General features: G+C 37.4%; 1 protein-coding gene across 1 annotated transcript; it reads left to right on the forward strand.

The window, feature by feature from the left end:
* Positions 1-8,140: 8,140 nt before the first annotated feature.
* Positions 8,141-18,125, forward strand: LOC107020412 (probable protein S-acyltransferase 19). The gene is made up of 9 exons (XM_015220760.2): positions 8,141-8,830; positions 9,789-9,902; positions 10,330-10,740; positions 11,992-12,060; positions 12,166-12,237; positions 12,317-12,445; positions 12,547-12,627; positions 12,854-13,054; positions 16,743-18,125. Exons 1-9 carry the CDS (start codon positions 8,786-8,788, stop codon positions 17,781-17,783), a joined length of 2,163 nt encoding a protein of 720 aa, XP_015076246.1. The 5' UTR covers positions 8,141-8,785; the 3' UTR covers positions 17,784-18,125.
* Positions 18,126-18,727: the final 602 nt, after the last annotated feature.

The raw sequence follows: 18,727 nt of genomic DNA on the forward strand, positions 1-18,727 counted from the left end.
TATCCGTCCACCCAAGGCACATTATGGTGCGCAGTGCTATTCTAGAAAAAGAAATATGGGTCGTTGCGCTTATGCATTGATTATCGGGTCAATACTTACTAGGATCCAAATTCGTGGTCAATACCGACAACGTGTCCACTAGCTATTTCCAATCACAAATAAAGATCACCCTGAAGCAAGATAGATGGCAAGATTTTCTTGACGAGTTTGACTACGTTTTGGAGTACAAATGTCATGGCCGACGCACTAAGTAGGAAGGCCGAACTTGCTGCCATCACTACAGCTCACTGTGATATTCAAGATGCAATCAAAGATGGCATGCAACACCATCCAGAGCCCAATAAGCTGATGAAGTTGGCATCCCAAGGCAAAACCAGACGCTTTTGGGTAGAAAATGGCCTTTTACTCACTACCGGTCGAAGGTTCTATGTGCCCATGTTCGGGTCTATAAGGCGGAACATCATTAAGGAAAGCCACGATACAATGTGGGAAGGGCATCTAGGGCAGCGACGTACGAGGGTGCTGATCAAGGCTATTTACTTCTGGCCACGCATGCGGGATGACATCGAGTGCTATGTAAAAACATGTCTTGTGTGCCAACAAGACAAGGTAGAGCAAAGGAAACCTGGAGGGTTACTAGAGACACTACCCGTAGCAGAGCGTTCATGGGAGAGTGTGACTATGGAACTCGTCACTTCCTTGCCGAAGTCCGACGGGTTTGGTACAATCATGGTTGTGGTGGATAGGTTTTCAAAGTATGCTACCTTCATGCCCGCCACAGCTGGTTGGACCGCAAAGGAAGCTACTCTATTATTCTTTAAGAGCGTGATGAAATATTGGGGGCTGCCGACACATATCATTAGCGACCGAGACCCTTTCTTTACCAGGAAGTTTTGGAGAGAACTATTCAAGATACTTTGCAGAGAGCTTCACTTCTCCACAAGTTTCCATCTGCAGATCGATGGCCAGACCGAACGCGTCAACGCCCTATTGGAGTGCTATCTAAGGAACTATGTTAGTGTGAATCAGAAGGATTGGGCGCATACCATTTGAGTTGGCAACAGGACAACAACCCCAAACTCCACATTCGTTGCCAACTACTTTTGAGGGAAAGAGATTGGGTGCCTACCATCTCGCCAAGGTATGGGAGGAGCATCTTGAAACTACCAAGTCCTACTTGGACAAGGAAGCCAAAAAGATGAAAAAGTTCGCCGACCGCAACCGTCGTCCCATGGACTATATAAAAGACGACATGGTATTGGTTAAATTCAACCTAAGACAATTCATGGCACTAAGGGGCGTCCATAAAAACTTGGTCCGCAAATATGAGGGTCCGTTCAATATCGTTGCCAAGGTGGGAAAGATCTCTTACAAGTTGGAGTTACCTCCACACTTCAAGATCCATCTGGTGTTTCATGCGAGCGTCCTCAAGCCATACCTTGATGAAAAGAAGGATCTTAGGTGGAACCGATCATAACTGACACCCATTACTGTCACCGCATCGCATGATCGAGAGATTGAGGCTATCATAGATTATCAAGCCAAACGGAAGCGAGGTCAACAAGCCAGCGCCATGTTCTTTGTGCATTGGAAGGGACAAACTCCATAAGAGGCCACATGGGAGAAATATGAAGACTTGTGGAAATTTAAAGACAAAGTCCAGGAGTTTTTACAGAAATGCGCCACGGTCGTCGCATCATCGGGTGGGGGAGTGTGTGACGTCCCGCCACATCATAGTTAAATTTTGCATCTGGATAGAGGCGGAAGAGTCTAGAGTATTGGAGAGGTTAGCGGAGAACTCTAGAACCTTGTAGATTAATCTAGAAGGCTAGAGAATTCCTTAGAATTATCTAAAATAACTTAGACATTTCAAGAAAGGCTTTGGAAGATCCTAGGAACTGTAGACTTTTCTAGAATAGGGACTTGTAAGTAATTTTATTTACACTTTAGCCCCTAGGAAGTAATATAAAAAGGTGGGCTCTCATTTGTAAACCAACCAAGCAAGTTGTAAAGCAATCTTCCAAAGTAATACAAAGCCTTCTTCCAAAGATCCCTTTTGTTCTTTCTAAGTCCTTCTTTGCATTCTGAGTCTTAAAGGCTTACTTGAGCTTACAATATCGTGAAAGATTCGTGCGTAAGTTGTCAAGTGCCGCACGGAGTCTTAGCAGGGGTATGGGACTCTACTTATGCCTTGCACTAGTTGACCTTGATGGAACCTTTAGGATGTTGATATTATGTATGTATATGATAATGATGTATATGGTGATAACATGCCGATGCTACAATATAAATGATATTATGTGGTGATGATTATCCTCTTAAACATGTAATTGGGTTGTACTATTAAAGTATGATGTTAGGTTTCCTTAAAGGTTATGTTATGTGAAGTTGGACATTGGTTATGGTCTCTTGTTGAGGTTATACTTGATTGAGTAAGGTTATGGGGCTTTGCTTGGTCATTGCACTAGTTGACTCTATGAGGATTCATGAGTAGTTGTCTTGCTTATTATGATATGATTAACTCTTATTCATACTTGTGATGTTATTCCTTGATGATAGGGTTGTAGTAAATCATGGGTTCAAATATGTTGGGATACATATTACTTGGTTGAGTTAGTAAGCATGTTTGGTTAATTGGTATGACTTGCTTGATTATGCATGAGACTTTTAAAAGGGTAAAATGACATGTTTTGACTAAATATCCCTTTTTAGCATGTTTTGCTATATATGTGCATATGGTCTCATATTTAGTACATATGGAGTACTAAACCCATTTTTTGCCTTTTCCCAAACATTTTAGGTTCCGAATCGATGAAGGCTCATTTGAGACGACTTGAAGAAGACTTGGATATTCTTTATCATCCAAGTGGGTAGGTCCTTACTTTCCGAGGGTGATGCCAATATCTTACCTATGAAGTTCGTTTGTTTTTCTATGATTTTTACATTCATTCCACTTTCATTGTGTACGACTTTTATAAGCCTATATGTGGCTTCTTTACCTTTGATTTATGGCTATGCCCAAATTGTAATGATCGTTTAGATGGCATGATATGAGACAATCTTTTAGAGTATTTGCTATTTTAAATATATGTATGTGCAATAAAAGTAGAAGGCTATGTAACATTCCTATACGAAGGGTCTATGTGTACTCGATACGGATATACTATGTGTATGTAGAGGTCTATGTAAACCTCCAAGTAGATGTAATGAAAGTTTTAAATTTTTTCCGTATTTTCAACCTATGAAGGTAATGACATGAGACTAAGGGGCTAGTCTTAGTCCTCAAAGAGGACGACGACGCCAGTTATGTCTAGAGGGTAAACCCGGATGTGACAGTCATGTTACCCTCATCTATTTGATAACTAAGGTTATTAGTTCCTACTGATAATGGAAATAATGAATAAAATTTAAGTTGTTTTGATTTTTAGTGAAGTTTTGCAAAAAGTGCATTTTTTGGATATTGTTACAGTGAATTATTGTGAAATTGTGCATTTGAACTTAAAATTTTGCTCTTTGACTTGTTTTGAGTTATGTTGTGCATTTTGATGTGGTGAGCCTTTATGAAATAATATGTGGCATGTTGGTAAGTTGAATTTTGACATAATTGACTCATAAATGCTGAGTTGAGCTCTTGTTGTTGTGACAAAGATATTCCTCATAATGAACTGTTGAATCTTATGTGTGGTAATTTAAGTTTTGAATTGCCTTGTGTAAGTGATATGTTGATGTTTTTATGTATTGTTGTTGGTTGGTCTGCTAGTCTTGAGTTTATTCATTCCTTCAAAAGATTTTTGTATCATTCGGGGTTGAATGTTCCTAGAGGGGGGATAATGTAACACTTCAAAAATTCAAGACGGGTTCTAGAGCCTAACATAAGGGTCATAGGGTTTATAAACTATTTTAAGGTCCATTCTAATGTTTATAAGTCATTTAGGAAGTCTAGGAACAAAAATGTCCAAGAACGTTCGAAAAGTAGTTCAGGAGGTACTAGCGTGCCTTAGCCTATTTGACTAGCTTTTAGGAGTCGGAAAATGATGAAAATTGGTGGAAAGGTGTATAACATGGGTTTAAGTTGATTCATGGTCTAAACGTCTGGTTATTACTCCCCCAGGACCAACCAAGGGCCCTTGAGGAGGACCCTTGCAAGTGGAGTCAAACACTACTTGAGTAGTGTGCACCCACGAGAGGGCATCGACGAGGCGTGTGTGGATCGATGGGGAGTCGATGCCATCCTTCGACCCAAAACTTATACAATTAATTGAAGGGGATCTTTTTCACACTCTCAGAAATCATTGACGGATGTGCAACACGAAAGGAGGGCTGGTCCATCGTTTGAGGCACGAGGCGTCGACGAGGCCTCGTAGGTGAGTGGCCTATTTTTGCTACACGTTTTTAACTAAGTCTTAAATAATTAATTAAGGGGTTTGGTGGTTATTTAGGTATTAAGGGAATTCTAATTAACTTAATTAACCCCCCATATAAAAACCCCAACCCCATTAGACTAATTACAACTCACAAAACAAAACTCTCTTCCTTCTCTCTTCTTTCTCTCTCTATTGGAAGACACCATTGAAGACCAAGCTAGGGGAGGGTTTTGGGGGCTTTAAAGGGACTATTTCACCATCAATTTCATCAAACAATAAGGTGTGAGATCTAATTCACCTTTGAGACCTCATTCCTCAAAGGGTTCCTTCAAAGTATTTTCAAAAGTTGAGTTTTCATGTGCGTTTTTCTCAATCTCGAAATTGTGTCATAAATTGATTTGTTTATGATTTATTTTGGATATTATGAATATATTAACATGTATTCTAACTTAATTATGATATATCTTGATGGTTTGGTCTAGTTTGTAGAAGATGACCCTTAACCCTTAACCCTGGGTTTGATCTTGATATGAATTAGGTTTTATTTGGTTCAATTGACTTGGTTATTGATTGAATTACTACTAGATGATGTTTTAATACTAATCATGAACAAAATTAGGATGATTATAGTCTTTTATTCTAGTTCTTGAGAGAAGATGATCTAGGTTATAAAGTATATTGTGAATTGACCCAAGTATTTTGTCTTAAGCTATGATCTAGTGTTGAATTGTGATGTAGTGATTCTTTTAGACTTATTATCATGTTGATTATTGACTTAGGTTGATGTATACCCTAATTGGGTTGATTTGAGAGTTTATGGTAAGACCTGGATGATGAACTATGAAGGAGACTTGGTAAGTCTTATGATCTCTATCATTTACTTCAAATTGTGGTTAATTGTGATTAATTCATGATGTTGTATTGGAGTATGCCTTGTATTAGGATTGAAAGTGTGGTATGATGTTGAATTGAAATGTCTTGATTATGATTGTGAGGTGTTGGCTTAAGATGTAAATGTTATAAGGATGGTGAATGATTTACCAATGTGCCTTCTCATGATATGAAGATATAAGGATGGTGAATGATTTACCAATGTGACTTCTCATGATATGAAGATGTTAATGTGCTAACCTCACCCATATAAATTGTAATGAAAGGATTTGTACTCATGAAATTCTTATTGATCTATGATGATGATGATGTTATACAAGGGTTAGACCCTATGACCTAAACTAAGCTATGATTAATAATAAAGGCTTAAAGACATTTCAAAAAGGGACTCTAGCTTAGCACCAACTGAACTAGACTGAGAAGTGTCCCTTCCTACATATGGAAGGTAGGATCACTAATGTACTCTTGAGATTGGAGACTACAATGCATGTAACATAAAGAGGGTCCTAACTATATCTCCTAGTTCTTGACCTATGTTGCCCCCATAGGAATACTAGCTAGTGGATCCACGTAGTTTCTATGTTTCATGTTTTGGTACTACCTTGGCAAGTAGTCCGCCTTCCTTCGGTGTAGGGTTTTATGACACCGGATTCCACATTAGCTCATGTGGTCTATGTCGGTTAGGGCAAGATGTTCCCAAAAAGGTAAAATAAACTAAAGGAGTGAACTCTAACTATGATAACCTGAGGGGTCTAGCTTAGTCTCGGTAGGGGTATGGGACTCTACCTAAGAATTGCACTAGTGAGCCTTGAGGGGAATCTTAGGAGGATGTTCTTATGTATGGAAATACTTATAATGCTATATGACATGTATATGATGAATTTTCACATTGTTGATACTATATGTTTGTTAGTTTCACTTATGAATATGTGTTGGTCTATTGTTAAAGTTTGATGCTAGGTACTCTTAAATGTTATGATATGTGAAGTAGGATGTTAGTCATGATTCTTCTTGGGTTACTTGATTGAGTAAGGTTATGGGGCTTTGCTTGGTCATTGCACTTGTTGACTTGATAGGGGTTCATGGGTATTTCACTTATTTTGGTTATGTTGAAATGTACTCTTATATATGTTTGTTGCTAATATGACTTGATGATAGAGTTACTTGAATAGGTATTCAACTATAAGCTATGCATGTTGATTTGACTATACTTGATGTTGATGGTTTTATGATGTACATGCATATTGACTTAATGAATATGCAATAATGGTTGGTATGGTCTTGTTGAATGTGTACAAAGGTTTTAAATGAAAAGTGCATACTTTATGAAATTTCCCTTTTCTTAGCATGATTTCGTAGTATGTGTGCATATGATCTCATACTTAGTACAAGTGGTGTACCAACCCCATTTCTTCCTTTTCCCCAATGTTTTAGGTTCCGATTGTTGAAGTGCTTTGAAGACGACTTAAAGTAGGCTTGGATCTCTTATTCATCAAGGTAGGGTAGGTCCTCACTTTCCGAGGGCGATGTCACTATCTATTTTATGGAGTTGTTGAGTTTAAGACTATTATGTTCTTTCTTTTCCATTTAGTATGAAATATTGTATAGCCCATGTGGACATTCTTACTTTGATGTATGGGTTATGCCCAAGTTATTACACTCTTATTAGATGGTTATGAGATGAGACGTCTATTATGACTGTTATATTTATATACATATGTGCAATAAAAGTAGAAGACTAAGTAATCTTCGTGTGTGTGTGTGTTTATGTGTGTGTGTGTATGTGTGTGTGTGGAGGCTATGTAAACCTCCAAGTAGAAGTATTGAAAAGTTTTAAATTTTCCGCTAAATTTGACCTATGAATGTAATGATGTAAACTAAGAGGCTTGTCTTAGTCCTCAAAGAGGACGATGACACCGATTACGTATAGGGGGTAAACCCAGATGTGACAGTAGGTTACACCTACAAATTTCTAGTCTGTTTTTTTATACGGGCGTTACAGCACCGATGCCTATAAACAAAAGTTGAATATGCACTTGCACCAACAAGTGACATCACCTTGTTGGCCTTGGATGCCTAGTCATTGTGACATGTGACACGAGTTTGGACTTCAAGGTAAAAGGGACCTTGGACTTGAATTCAACAAAATAGACTAATTTATTTGTAAAACCCAAATTTATCACTCAACCCAAATGAACATGGATTTAACTCAAATTTTGTATGAATTTAATCCTATAAAATTTATGTGTCTACACTTAGTCGTTAAAGAAGTTCTACCTTTAAAAAAAAATTAACTTGCTAAATAATTTGAGGGTATAATATGCAAAAATATTGTTTCTTCTTGATTTGTAAAGAAAGGGCAAGTAAAAAAGAGCAAGTAAAAAGGGTCAAATGGAGTATGAAATTAGGACTTATAATTAGAAATCTTTTACTTATGAGTTTTTTTTTTAGGTTTGAGAATATACTATATAAGTTATTTTTAAATATTTAATAATTAAAAAATTATTAAGCAAATTTTCGTTAAATTTGAAGAAAATTATGGATTTACATTCAAAACTTTGAGACATATGCTAAAGTATTGAGGCTTAAACCCCACGATAATTGCCCTCAGCTAGTATATTTTCGTGTGATATTGATGGACCTCGCCTTGAGACTACGTGAAAAAATGCGTTTGAAAAAAATTAATCCAAATAAATGTAGGATCTTTTCGAACCACCGTGTTAAGAATCTCTTTCTTTTACTCATCATTAAGATATTTGTTTTGTCCTTTTAGTAAAGCATGTTAATTTGAACCAAATTGGCCTAATGTTGTTTTTTGGTAGAATTAATTTCTCAGGTCAGCTAAAAGGAAAAAACCAAAAGAGAAGAATAAGAGACAGTGGGGGCCGTCCTAATTAATACTTGCACTATCTTTCCACCAAGAAAACTCCACCTTCCCTTCATCACTTCACAACCACTCTTTTGTTGAACCCAAAAACAAAACATGCTCTTTACAGTCAACTCTTCTGTCCCTTGATTTGTACCCTTTTGTCTCACTAATCCTACCTTTCTTTCCTATGTTTTACTAGTAGTATTCTCCTAACATTCTTCCCCCTCTTTTTTTCTTTCTTTTTTCTCATGTGTAAAGAAATGTTTTTTCTTGTAGATTCTTGATTTGTATGGAGGTACTGCTAAATTGAACCAGAAGGGTAGTAGGGTTTTTATCTTGTTGTTTGGAGAAAAAAAAAGTGGGTTTTATCTACTGGGTGTTGTGGGAAAAAAGGGAAAGCTTTCTTGGTTTATTTTCTTTTCTTTCCCATCTGTAAAGCATTGTTGCCTTTTTGTGAAAGAACCGTTTCCCTTGTAAATCTGGAGAATGTCAGGGCTTATGAAGAACAACCACTGAAAATTTGTTCCAGAAAGGTTGTCAAGATTTGGTATCTGTTTATTTGTTTTTCCTGGGAGAAAGAAGTGAGTTAATTGGTGAAAATTTAATTCACTTGTTTCTGTTGAGAGGAAGTGTGTAAAAAGAGCTTCTGGGGGTTTGAATTATGGTGAGGAAACATGGATGGCAGCTACCTGCACATACCTTTCAGGTCTGGACTGCGCTTTTCCTATCTCTCAGTTGATTTCTGTTGACAATTGCTTTCCCATTTGATCATTCTTGTCCTTCTGATTTCTCTACACTTATGGTTCATTCTTGAAACTAGTTGAGTAGTTAAGTATTAAAGACTTGTCCAGCAATTTTGTTGAGCACAGCTATTACTAGATGATATATTATCCTAAGGTGGTTTCTGTTTTTGTACATTAATGAAATTGTGTTTATCAATAAGGGAGGAAAAACAAGGGTAGGTTAAGGCAACTAAGTTGTCAATGGTTAAAAACTCACATAGATATCATTTAAGATAAATGCAATCGTAGATGAGTTTGTATGGATAAAAAGTTGTTGCTGTTCAAATTAATAACAACTAGGGATTTGTATTACGAAACTTGGTTCCCTTTTTAAAATATTGCCAAGTTTCGTTGCTTGTCATGATATGAAGATATAAGGATGGTAGCACAGATGATTTTCAATTTTTTTTGGATAGGTTGATCCCCATACCCCGGCAGTTAGAAATTAAAATACATGAGTTAGGAATACCTAATTGAAGGAATATCAGTTAAAAAATTACTTAGATGAAGGGAAATGGTCGATATTTCTTACGGACAACCTCTAAGTACTTAGTGTTCTAGAAGTAGAAAGAGAAATGCATCATGTTTCTAGTCATTGACTAAACTTGTGACAATAATGGAATAATTTTTAGCCATATTATCCTGATATTGCTTGGTAACTTATTTTACTGAGCTCGATTTTTATTTCTCTTGCAACAATTATACATGTTCAATGATTTGCTATCAGAATGTATTGGATATGGCTGTTCTATAGGTGGGTGGATCGGTGGTGGGGGCATTACCCTTTCTAAGTCTATTTTTAGATAAAGTCGATCTTCTTGTGTTAAATGTTTCGGTTGTGTGCCTATTCAATATGGACTAAATCTTGGACTCTTTGTGTAGGTTGTTGCTATAACTGTATTTTGCTTGTTAGCGGTTGCATTTTATGCTTTCTTCTCACCTTTCCTCGGAGGACGCTTTTGGGAGTATGCTTCTATTGCAGTTTATTCTCCAGTGGTATGTGAATTGGAGTAATTTATCTGTATGTGCTGTGGAGAAATTGCTATGATTCTATTACATGTATCTCCATCTTGATTCATTATTTAGCATGCTATCTTTGTCCTAATCTATGTGAGGAACTCTGTTTTTGACATCCCCAAAATATTTGACTACAACAACAACATACCCAAGGTATAAATATATAACTATGGGACAAATTCAAATAACTATATGATGCTTTTAAAATCATATAATCTTTTAAAAAGAAAATGAAGGAACTCTGAAAAAAAAAATTGTTACTACCATATTATAAATCAACTTAGCTTCTTAATCTCCATATCCCGTCATATAGCCATAAAAAGATGGAACTGAGGAACTATTATTTTGTATATTTTTCTAACGTAGGTTACTTGAAGTTGAAGTACCTATATATGTCATATTGCAGGCATTGCTTGTTTTTGTTCTTTATGTTCGGAGTACTGCAATCAATCCTGCAGATCCAGGCATAATGTCTAAATTTGATTCTGGAAAAATGAATGATACCAACTCAAAGCATGGATTGTCTGCGAGAAATCGGTCTGGAAAATTTGATGAACTTAGTAATGATGCACGATCTTCTCTGTCGTCAGCTTCAAGAACATCCATTGCTGCTGCTAAATCCATCAAGAAAGGTCAACAAGAAGCAGGGAGACTAGGTAATGAAGTGGTTTCTTTGACCAGAAGTTCCTCTTGTTGTAAAATTGGAGGAGTTTTCTGCTTTTTATTTGTGCACGAGGATTGCCGCAACGAGGATGGAGCTGCTGAGGAGGAAGGGACAGGTGAAGATGCTCTGTTTTGCACATTGTGCAATGCTGAGGTAGCTAATCTATTATTTTGTTTTTGACATGTGCTTTTCACCATTTGTGATGGCATAGTTTGAAACTTGCATTGTACCAAAGTTGTGAAAGTTATGCTTGGTAATTGCTCTTAGAGTCATGACGTGTTTCATAAGCCAAAAGAGCAGAAATTTCCTTTAGCCCATAAAGTCTTGGATGTGCAGTTTAGCAATTCACATAAATAACAGCATAAGATTGAAATTAACCTTAAAATTGTGGACCAAATATGTTGGCACGATGCTATGGAGATATCTTAATATCAGTATAATTTATGGGAAAACAATATTTCTGTGTGCAACTTAATATATTATTGACAATGACATTCAGTGACGCCTGGGAAATGCCTAAGACAACTGAGGAACTACTGCAAAGCTGGCAGATGAAGTACTGGGAAAGGAAAAGCTGAAAACTTGGAATGCACCGCCCTCAGTCATATGGTGGATCATCTGGAAGGAAACGAACACAAGAATTTTTTAAAGCAAAAAGGAATCAGTCGCTAGTTTTTTTGCTGTTTTTTTCCTTTTCTTGGTGTAACATGGGGTAATTCAAATGACACAGGGGCCATGATAGATTCTTTTTGAGGTCATTACATTGTTGTAATGTGACTGTCTCTATGTAAATACTGAATAGTATGCCCTCACCAATCAAAAGAAAGACATTTAATGAGGATTTCAAGTTGGAATTTGGATTGGGAACTGTCCTTTCATGAATCGAACTGTGAAAATAGAGAAAAGAATAGGGAATTTGTCTCTTATAATTGACAATATGCAAGAGGGGCTCCTCTGGTAGGAATCTTATTCTACTTGATTGTAAACTATTAATTCTCTATGCATAGTAAGGTAAGTGATTATTTTGCACAATTGAGTACATTATATTACATAGCCTACGTGCTTTGAAGTACATTCTACTATATAATTCGTCCATTCTGTTACTTTCAATTCTTCATAGACTATTTGACAACATGATCTGCTGAACAAATTGTTCAATAATGTACAAATTGAGAGATCTGGTAGTTTATAAAATTGGATGAGGTATGTATGTCCATGTGAATGCCAGACAAATCAACAGATAGTCATTTTATGCTCCTGTTTCTTTCCTGATTTTGTTGCTTAGACATATGACTTAGTGCAGATTCCTCATCATGGGACATGTATAATCATTACAACCAATTTATATTTGTGCTTATGCACTTTAGGCATGTTCATCTATATACTGACTGCTTGGTGCTGCAGGTGCGCAAATTCAGTAAACATTGTCGAAGCTGTGATAAATGTGTTGATGGATTTGATCATCATTGTCGGGTATACATCTCAGTCATCTATGGTACTTCTTGTTCTGATTTCTGTTATGGAGCCCACTTTTTCAAATTATTACCAGGAAACTAACCACATTTATCAAACTGGCAGTGGCTCAACAACTGTGTTGGGAGGAAGAACTATATTACCTTTATATCACTGATGGCTACCAGCTTGGTCTGGGTATGTTCGAGGGAAATGTTTGGTTAGCAATGAAATGGTTGTGTTTTTATTAGTGGATCATTCACACACTCTTTTGCAGCTTGTTACTGAAGCTGGAGTTGGAATTGCTGTTCTGGTACGATGCTTTGTGAACAAAAAGAACATGGAGGCTGAAATAGTTGATAGACTAGGGAATGGTTTCTCACTGGCCCCATTTGCAACTGTTGTGGTAATTTTTACTTGAGCTACAACTTGCAGTGAGCTTACTACTCTGACTGTTTGATGAAATAAAATGCTGTTATAATTGTGACGCATATTGACTTTATGCAGGCTGTATGTACTGCCGTTTCATTGCTAGCGTGTGTGCCCTTAGGAGAGCTTTTCTTTTTCCACATGATACTCATAAGAAAGGTAGATTGTTATGGTTTTCTCTTTCTATAATGAGTTGGAACTTTAAGTTTCTGAGACAATTGTCAAGTTTGAGATTTTGCTTTGAAAATGCCTAGAGTTTTTACCATAACTGGTGCATATATTAAAGAGGAAACTGATTTTTTTGGAGATCACAGTTGGGTGATTCATAACTAGAAGCTAACTGAAAAATTATTCTGATTCTTTCTCAAAATGATCTTCCTATCAGGGCATTACAACGTATGAGTATGTAGTTGCTATGAGAGCCATGAGTGAGGCACCTGGGGGAGAATCTGTAGATGAAGAACAGCCTAACATTGTATACTCTCCATCAGGATCAGCTACAACTGGCTTTAGTGGTGGCAGTTCTTTGGGACTTCAATACAAAGGAGCATGGTGCACCCCTCCTAGGGTGTTTGTTGATTATCAGGTATTAGTTACAACTACAGAAGTTAAAGTACTGAAAACTTCCAAGTCTTTGTTGGTAGGCAGAGAGGATGATTTATCCTTCTTATGTATCCGTTTTGAAACCTTTGCTCCATTCTTCTACAATGATATCTAACAGTGAACCTTGGGCCAGATGAATGGCAAGTATAACCGTAAGATAAAATATATAATTTTAAGTTGGAATTTATATTTGGTATCATTAAATACTTAGAAGCTAAGTTTTTCGTTGAGTAGTTTTAATTTATGTATATCACCTTGCCTTGATCTGAATGTGTGATAAAAAAGTTGAGGCTTATAAAAGAGGAAGGTTCAATGTACTTATTTTGATCAAAATTACATCATGCTGAACGTATGCTTTGTTGATACCAAATCTTTCCATTCGATTTTCTTGTTTGTGTGATGCTATGATATATAAAAAGTTGCTAGTCGCTTCGCTGTCTCACAACTTCCATTGCTGCTGCCCCAAACATTCATTTTATAATTATTATACCTAGAGAAATTAAGTTATTATTTTTTAGCTTTTGAAACTCCAAACTTTCAAGAATTTCATTAGTGAGCATCTACTTGATTAGGATAAGAATGCATCTTATTGAATTTGTTTCCAGTTACTGCAGTAATATTTATTTTAGCATAATAAGTTCATTAGGATAAGAATGCATCTACCTTTTTGAATTTTAAATTTCTATTGGATAGATTCGTTTGTTGAGACATGTTAGTTCTTTTGAATTCTTGTTATGCAGATTTTTTGCATATTATGATTTTAAGTTGGCTAATAAAGCCCTCGTACAGTCCTTCTCTTAATAAAGATATTGTGAGACAATTTCAATGTTTGTTAAATTTTTGTTACTCTGCCATCTTTTAAAAAACCAATGGCGGTATCTGAGCTTTCATTGATCTTAATGGTCTTGTATGTTCATTGGAGTACTTTCAATCATTTTAAAGTTAAATTCTTTTTGATTAAAGAAAGGTGACATTTTTTTGTGACCGGTTACAATGGAAAGTATCCTTGGTGTGTCTATGCATCTCCTCCTCACAGGTCCACGCCATCTCGGTCCACCAAGAAAGCCACCTCCCACCGTATCTTGGAGATTGTCATTCCCAATCTTATGCTCTTAGTATGACCACACATCCACCTCAGCATCCTCATCTCCGCAACATGCATCTTTTGGACGTGGGAGTTCTTGACTGGCCAATGCTTAGTTCCATACAATAATGTCGGATGAACCACCACTCGATAAAATTTACCTTGAGTTTCGGCGGTACCTTTTTATCACACTAGACTCCAGAGGCAAACCTCCAGTTCATCCACGCTGCACTAATACACTGTCTAATATCATTGTCGCTGTCACCACTCTCCTGAATTAAAGACCCAAGATATTTGAATCTATCTCACTTGGGGATATTTTTTGTCAAGTCTCACTTCCATGCCTACCTATGCATCACATCAGAACTATGTCATCCAAAAATAACATACACCACGACACCCTATCTTCAATATCTCGCGTCAATACATCCATCACCATGGCAAGTAGAAACGGACTAAGAGTTGACCGCTGGTGTAATCCTATCTGCACAATGGAAGTGCTCTGAGTCTCCTTCCATCGTTCTTACTTATGTTTTAACTCTTTTGTACACGTCCTTTATCACCATAATATAAGCCACTGGTACACCTCTCACCCCTAGACATCGCCACAAGTCTTCCTTTGAGGCTTTATCATAGGCTTTCTCAAGGTCAATGAACACCATCTGCAAACCCCTCTTCCTTTCTCAATATTTTTTCATCAGTCTTCTCACAAGATGGATGGCTTTTGTGGTCGATTGCCCTGCCTGAACCCAAATCGGTTCTCGGAAATAGAGACACCCCTTCTCACCTCATCTTCACCACTCTGACCCAAACTTTCATAGTGTGGCTTAACAACTTAATCCCCCTCTAGTTGTTGGAATTTTGTATATCACCTTGTTCTTGTACAACGGAACCATTGTACTCCACCTTCATTTCTTGGGCATCTTAGCCGTCTTAAAAATGACATTGAACAAGTCAGTCAGCCACTCCAAACCTGTTCTATTGGTGCTCTTCCAAAACTCCGCTGGAATCTCACCTACTCAACCTAACATTTTTTCCCTGCTCATCCTACTAATAGCACACTTCACTTCCTCAACCTTAACGCCTGCAATACCTGAAGTTTCTGATGTCTCTCAGAGTGCTCCAAATCACCCAAAATAATGTCTTTGTCCCCTACTACTTTTTTAAAAGTTTGTGAAAATATGGTTGCCATCTTTGCTTAATGAGGGTCTCCTCCACTAACATCTTGCCTCATAGTTCAGCCTTGATACACTTCACTTGATCCAAGTCTTGGTCCTTCCTCTCCTCACCTTCGCGAGCCTGTACAACTTCTTATCTGCGTTCTTGTCTCCTAGTTCCGCATTCAGTGTTTCAAAAGCTGCTACATCCCCACTACCACTTCAAGCTCCCATCATCGTCAACTTCTCCCCAATTACATGGGAGAGGGCAGGTGTCAAACATAAATAGCCAATAATTTGGCTTCCGAGGCCTATACTCAACTTGAGACACAGGTGCAGTAGTTGGTGCTTGATTGCCATTTCACTATCCATTTTAGATGGGTGATGGATTTTGTTGATCTGAAAACTTTACTGTTGCTTTTAGACTTTCTGTGTTCCATACATTTAAGAAATATGTATTACTTATTAGTTACTACTGTTGATGTCTAAACTTCTTGCATGGCTTTTCTCGAAATATGTTACTAAGAACATGTATTTTTAGCCTTACCCAGGAAGAAAAAGATGTATTGTTGTTTATTCAAAGTATACTGCTAATGCATATGATAGATAGCTAAGTTAAATGGTTAAGGTTAAACAGTTATACCTGATGTAATGCAGTTTGATGTCCCACATTGCTTAAATAGATATTTACATTGTAAAGGGGGCTTGAGAAATAACTCAGTCACACGTGTGCATTCTCCGAATGATGCTCTTGTTTGACTCATCATGTAATGAATTGGGTGTGAACCTCTTCAAGCTTGAGCCAAGAAGCTCCAATGGTCAGGCTTATGCTTCTCAAATTTGATATCCTCATGAACATGAAACCAAAATTATTCTCGGTAGTAGAAACATCATATGTACAAAAAGATTGGATAATTAAGGAAAAGTCAAAACAATCAGAAGCGGTAGTCAAAATTAAAGTGCATATAACCAAAGGGGGCATTCGATGCAAGAGGTAGTACAGCAAAAGAGTCGAACCTTAGAATGTGCTAGTAGACCAAGAAATCTAAGAAATAGGTGATTCCAGTTTGATCAAGGTGCTAACTGCAAAGAGAGAGAAAGAGAGAGAGAGAGAGAGAGAGACCCATGCTGCAGGCCTGCAGCTGAACAACAGTGAAGAAATATGAACCTTCAGTCACGTATTTCTCAGAGCTGCTAAGCATTATCAAACGATGATGCTATAACTCAAATTCTGTTGCTAGTTTGCAGTTGATTTTTCCTAAAAGAGTTGGATAAGTACCACACTGGACAAATTGCTTGCAATTACTCCCATGTTTGTGTTCTAATCATGAAAATTTTCCCTTGTTTCTATAGCTGCAAGTTATTCGATATTTAACTGTAATCTCCTATTTAACTCTGATGTTCTGAATTGTCACCCTGCATTTCACCAGGAAGAAGTAGCACCTCAGTTAGAGCCTGGAATGATCCCATCAACCGTTGATCCAGATGCAGCTGGGTTTGTTGAAAAGGGAAACAAGGGACCTAAGCGGCCTGTTAAGATCAGTGCATGGAAACTTGCCAAATTGGATTCAAGTGAAGCAATGAGAGCCGCAGCAAAAGCTAGAGCATCCTCATCTGTTTTACGTCCTGTTGATAACCGTCGTTTTGACACTGAATTAAGTTCCAGTGAGAATATGAGTGTCAGAAGCAGTATCAGTGCTGATACCGGAGGAAATAGAGATATGAGAAATGAATTAAGGAATTCACTTGCTCCTAGTCAAGGTAGCCGAGATGATTATGAAACTGGAACTCACAGCATCAGTAGCTTTAGCAGTCCCAGCCATGTGCATGAGTCAGTCACACTAAGCCCTCTCCCACAAGCTCACAGTTCAGCCCATCTCAATGCCGGCATTGTCCCAGAGAGGGCCCGAATGACTCGGGCTGCACCACCTAATAATAACCATCACCTCTTACATTCTTCGGAATTTGATGAAAAAATCATGCAGAGGAATAGTACCACCGATCCGTTATTGCTTTCAGCTGCTGCCCCAGCAGCTTCTCTACTCAGAGATGTTAAACGAACATCTGTTGTTTGGGACCAAGAAGCTGGAAGGTATGTTTCGGTTCCGGTATCAGCTTCAGATGCTCGTATAAGGCCCCCTATGCAAGGAGGATCATCAAATCCAAATGCTGCATCTGCTAGCAATGACAAGAGCCCAGTCCCTGTCCCTCAAGAACCTTCACAGCCTCCTGCGAAACCTCCAGTCGAGCAGTCAGAAAAGCTTATGTATACTGGAGAGTCCATATTCTTTGGTGGTCCACTTTTGCGTGGTCCAATTAAGGATGGGCTGAGAAATGAGCGAGGCTGTGGCTCCAGAGAGAGCCAAGAAAGGCTGCCATTTAATTTACCTCGCGAATCCAGGTTCAGAAGGGATGCAGCCTCCCATCAACTTCCCGTGTTTGTTCCTGGTGACTTTGGGTCAAATAAGTAAAGCTTACTAGACTAGAAACGATTGTTCATTTATCATTTTCCCCTGCATAGCAAGGCTTCAACAGAAGAAACTCCTCGAGCTATAGCTGTTTTTGGTCTTCCAGGAACCTTGCAGTTTGTTGCATACACCACAAGGTTCCAGTGGTTTCTTCGTGACGGATTGTCTAACTTAGCACAGCAAAAAATGAATGTAGTGTGGAGTAGATATACACCTAGAGTTCTTCTTTGAACCTTTTGTCTGTACAATTGAACCTTGAACGGTAGGGTGGGTTTGTCTAGCAATTTTGCAATGAGAATTACCTTCATGCATGAGTTGGAAACAGTAAACAAGATATTTTCTAAATGATGGTATTGTGTTCAAAAACAGTAGACAAGATTTTTTCTAAATAAATTGAAAACAGAAAGTAGAAATAGTAAACAAGATATTATTCGGGATAAACTGAAAACAGAAGACACAAACTTTAAATAAATTATCCATAAATACAAAATCTATTGTGTCCTTAAGTGGAGATGTCAATGGGGTGGGTGTGGATGGGTTGAACGTATATTGCAAAAGTTTTAACCAGCCCCTCTCTATCTTGCATAATAATTTTTTTTTCATTTTTAATTTGTCCTCTATAAATCTGCTTCACATAATATTTCCCTATTTTAGTTATGTTTGATATGAAAAACTAAAATTCATAAAAATGAATATATTTTCTCATTAAGTTGTTTTGATTTAATAGATAATGAAATTTTAATTTTTAGAGGTCAATTGGGAAAAATGTAAGAAACAATATAGTTTTGATTCTACCATTTTCATTTACTATTTTGAACTAGTTTAAATGTCCGTGCTTCGCGCGGAGGTAAATTACGTCAATAATCTACTTCTGAACATAGTGTTTATAGATTTCGTTATTAATTCTTCTTTTTACTATAGTTGTTCATCACCAAAGTCAATCAAAA

The sequence above is a fragment of the Solanum pennellii genome, chromosome 5 (assembly GCF_001406875.1).
Source record: "Solanum pennellii chromosome 5, SPENNV200".
In the NCBI taxonomy this organism is placed as follows: domain Eukaryota; kingdom Viridiplantae; phylum Streptophyta; class Magnoliopsida; order Solanales; family Solanaceae; genus Solanum; species Solanum pennellii.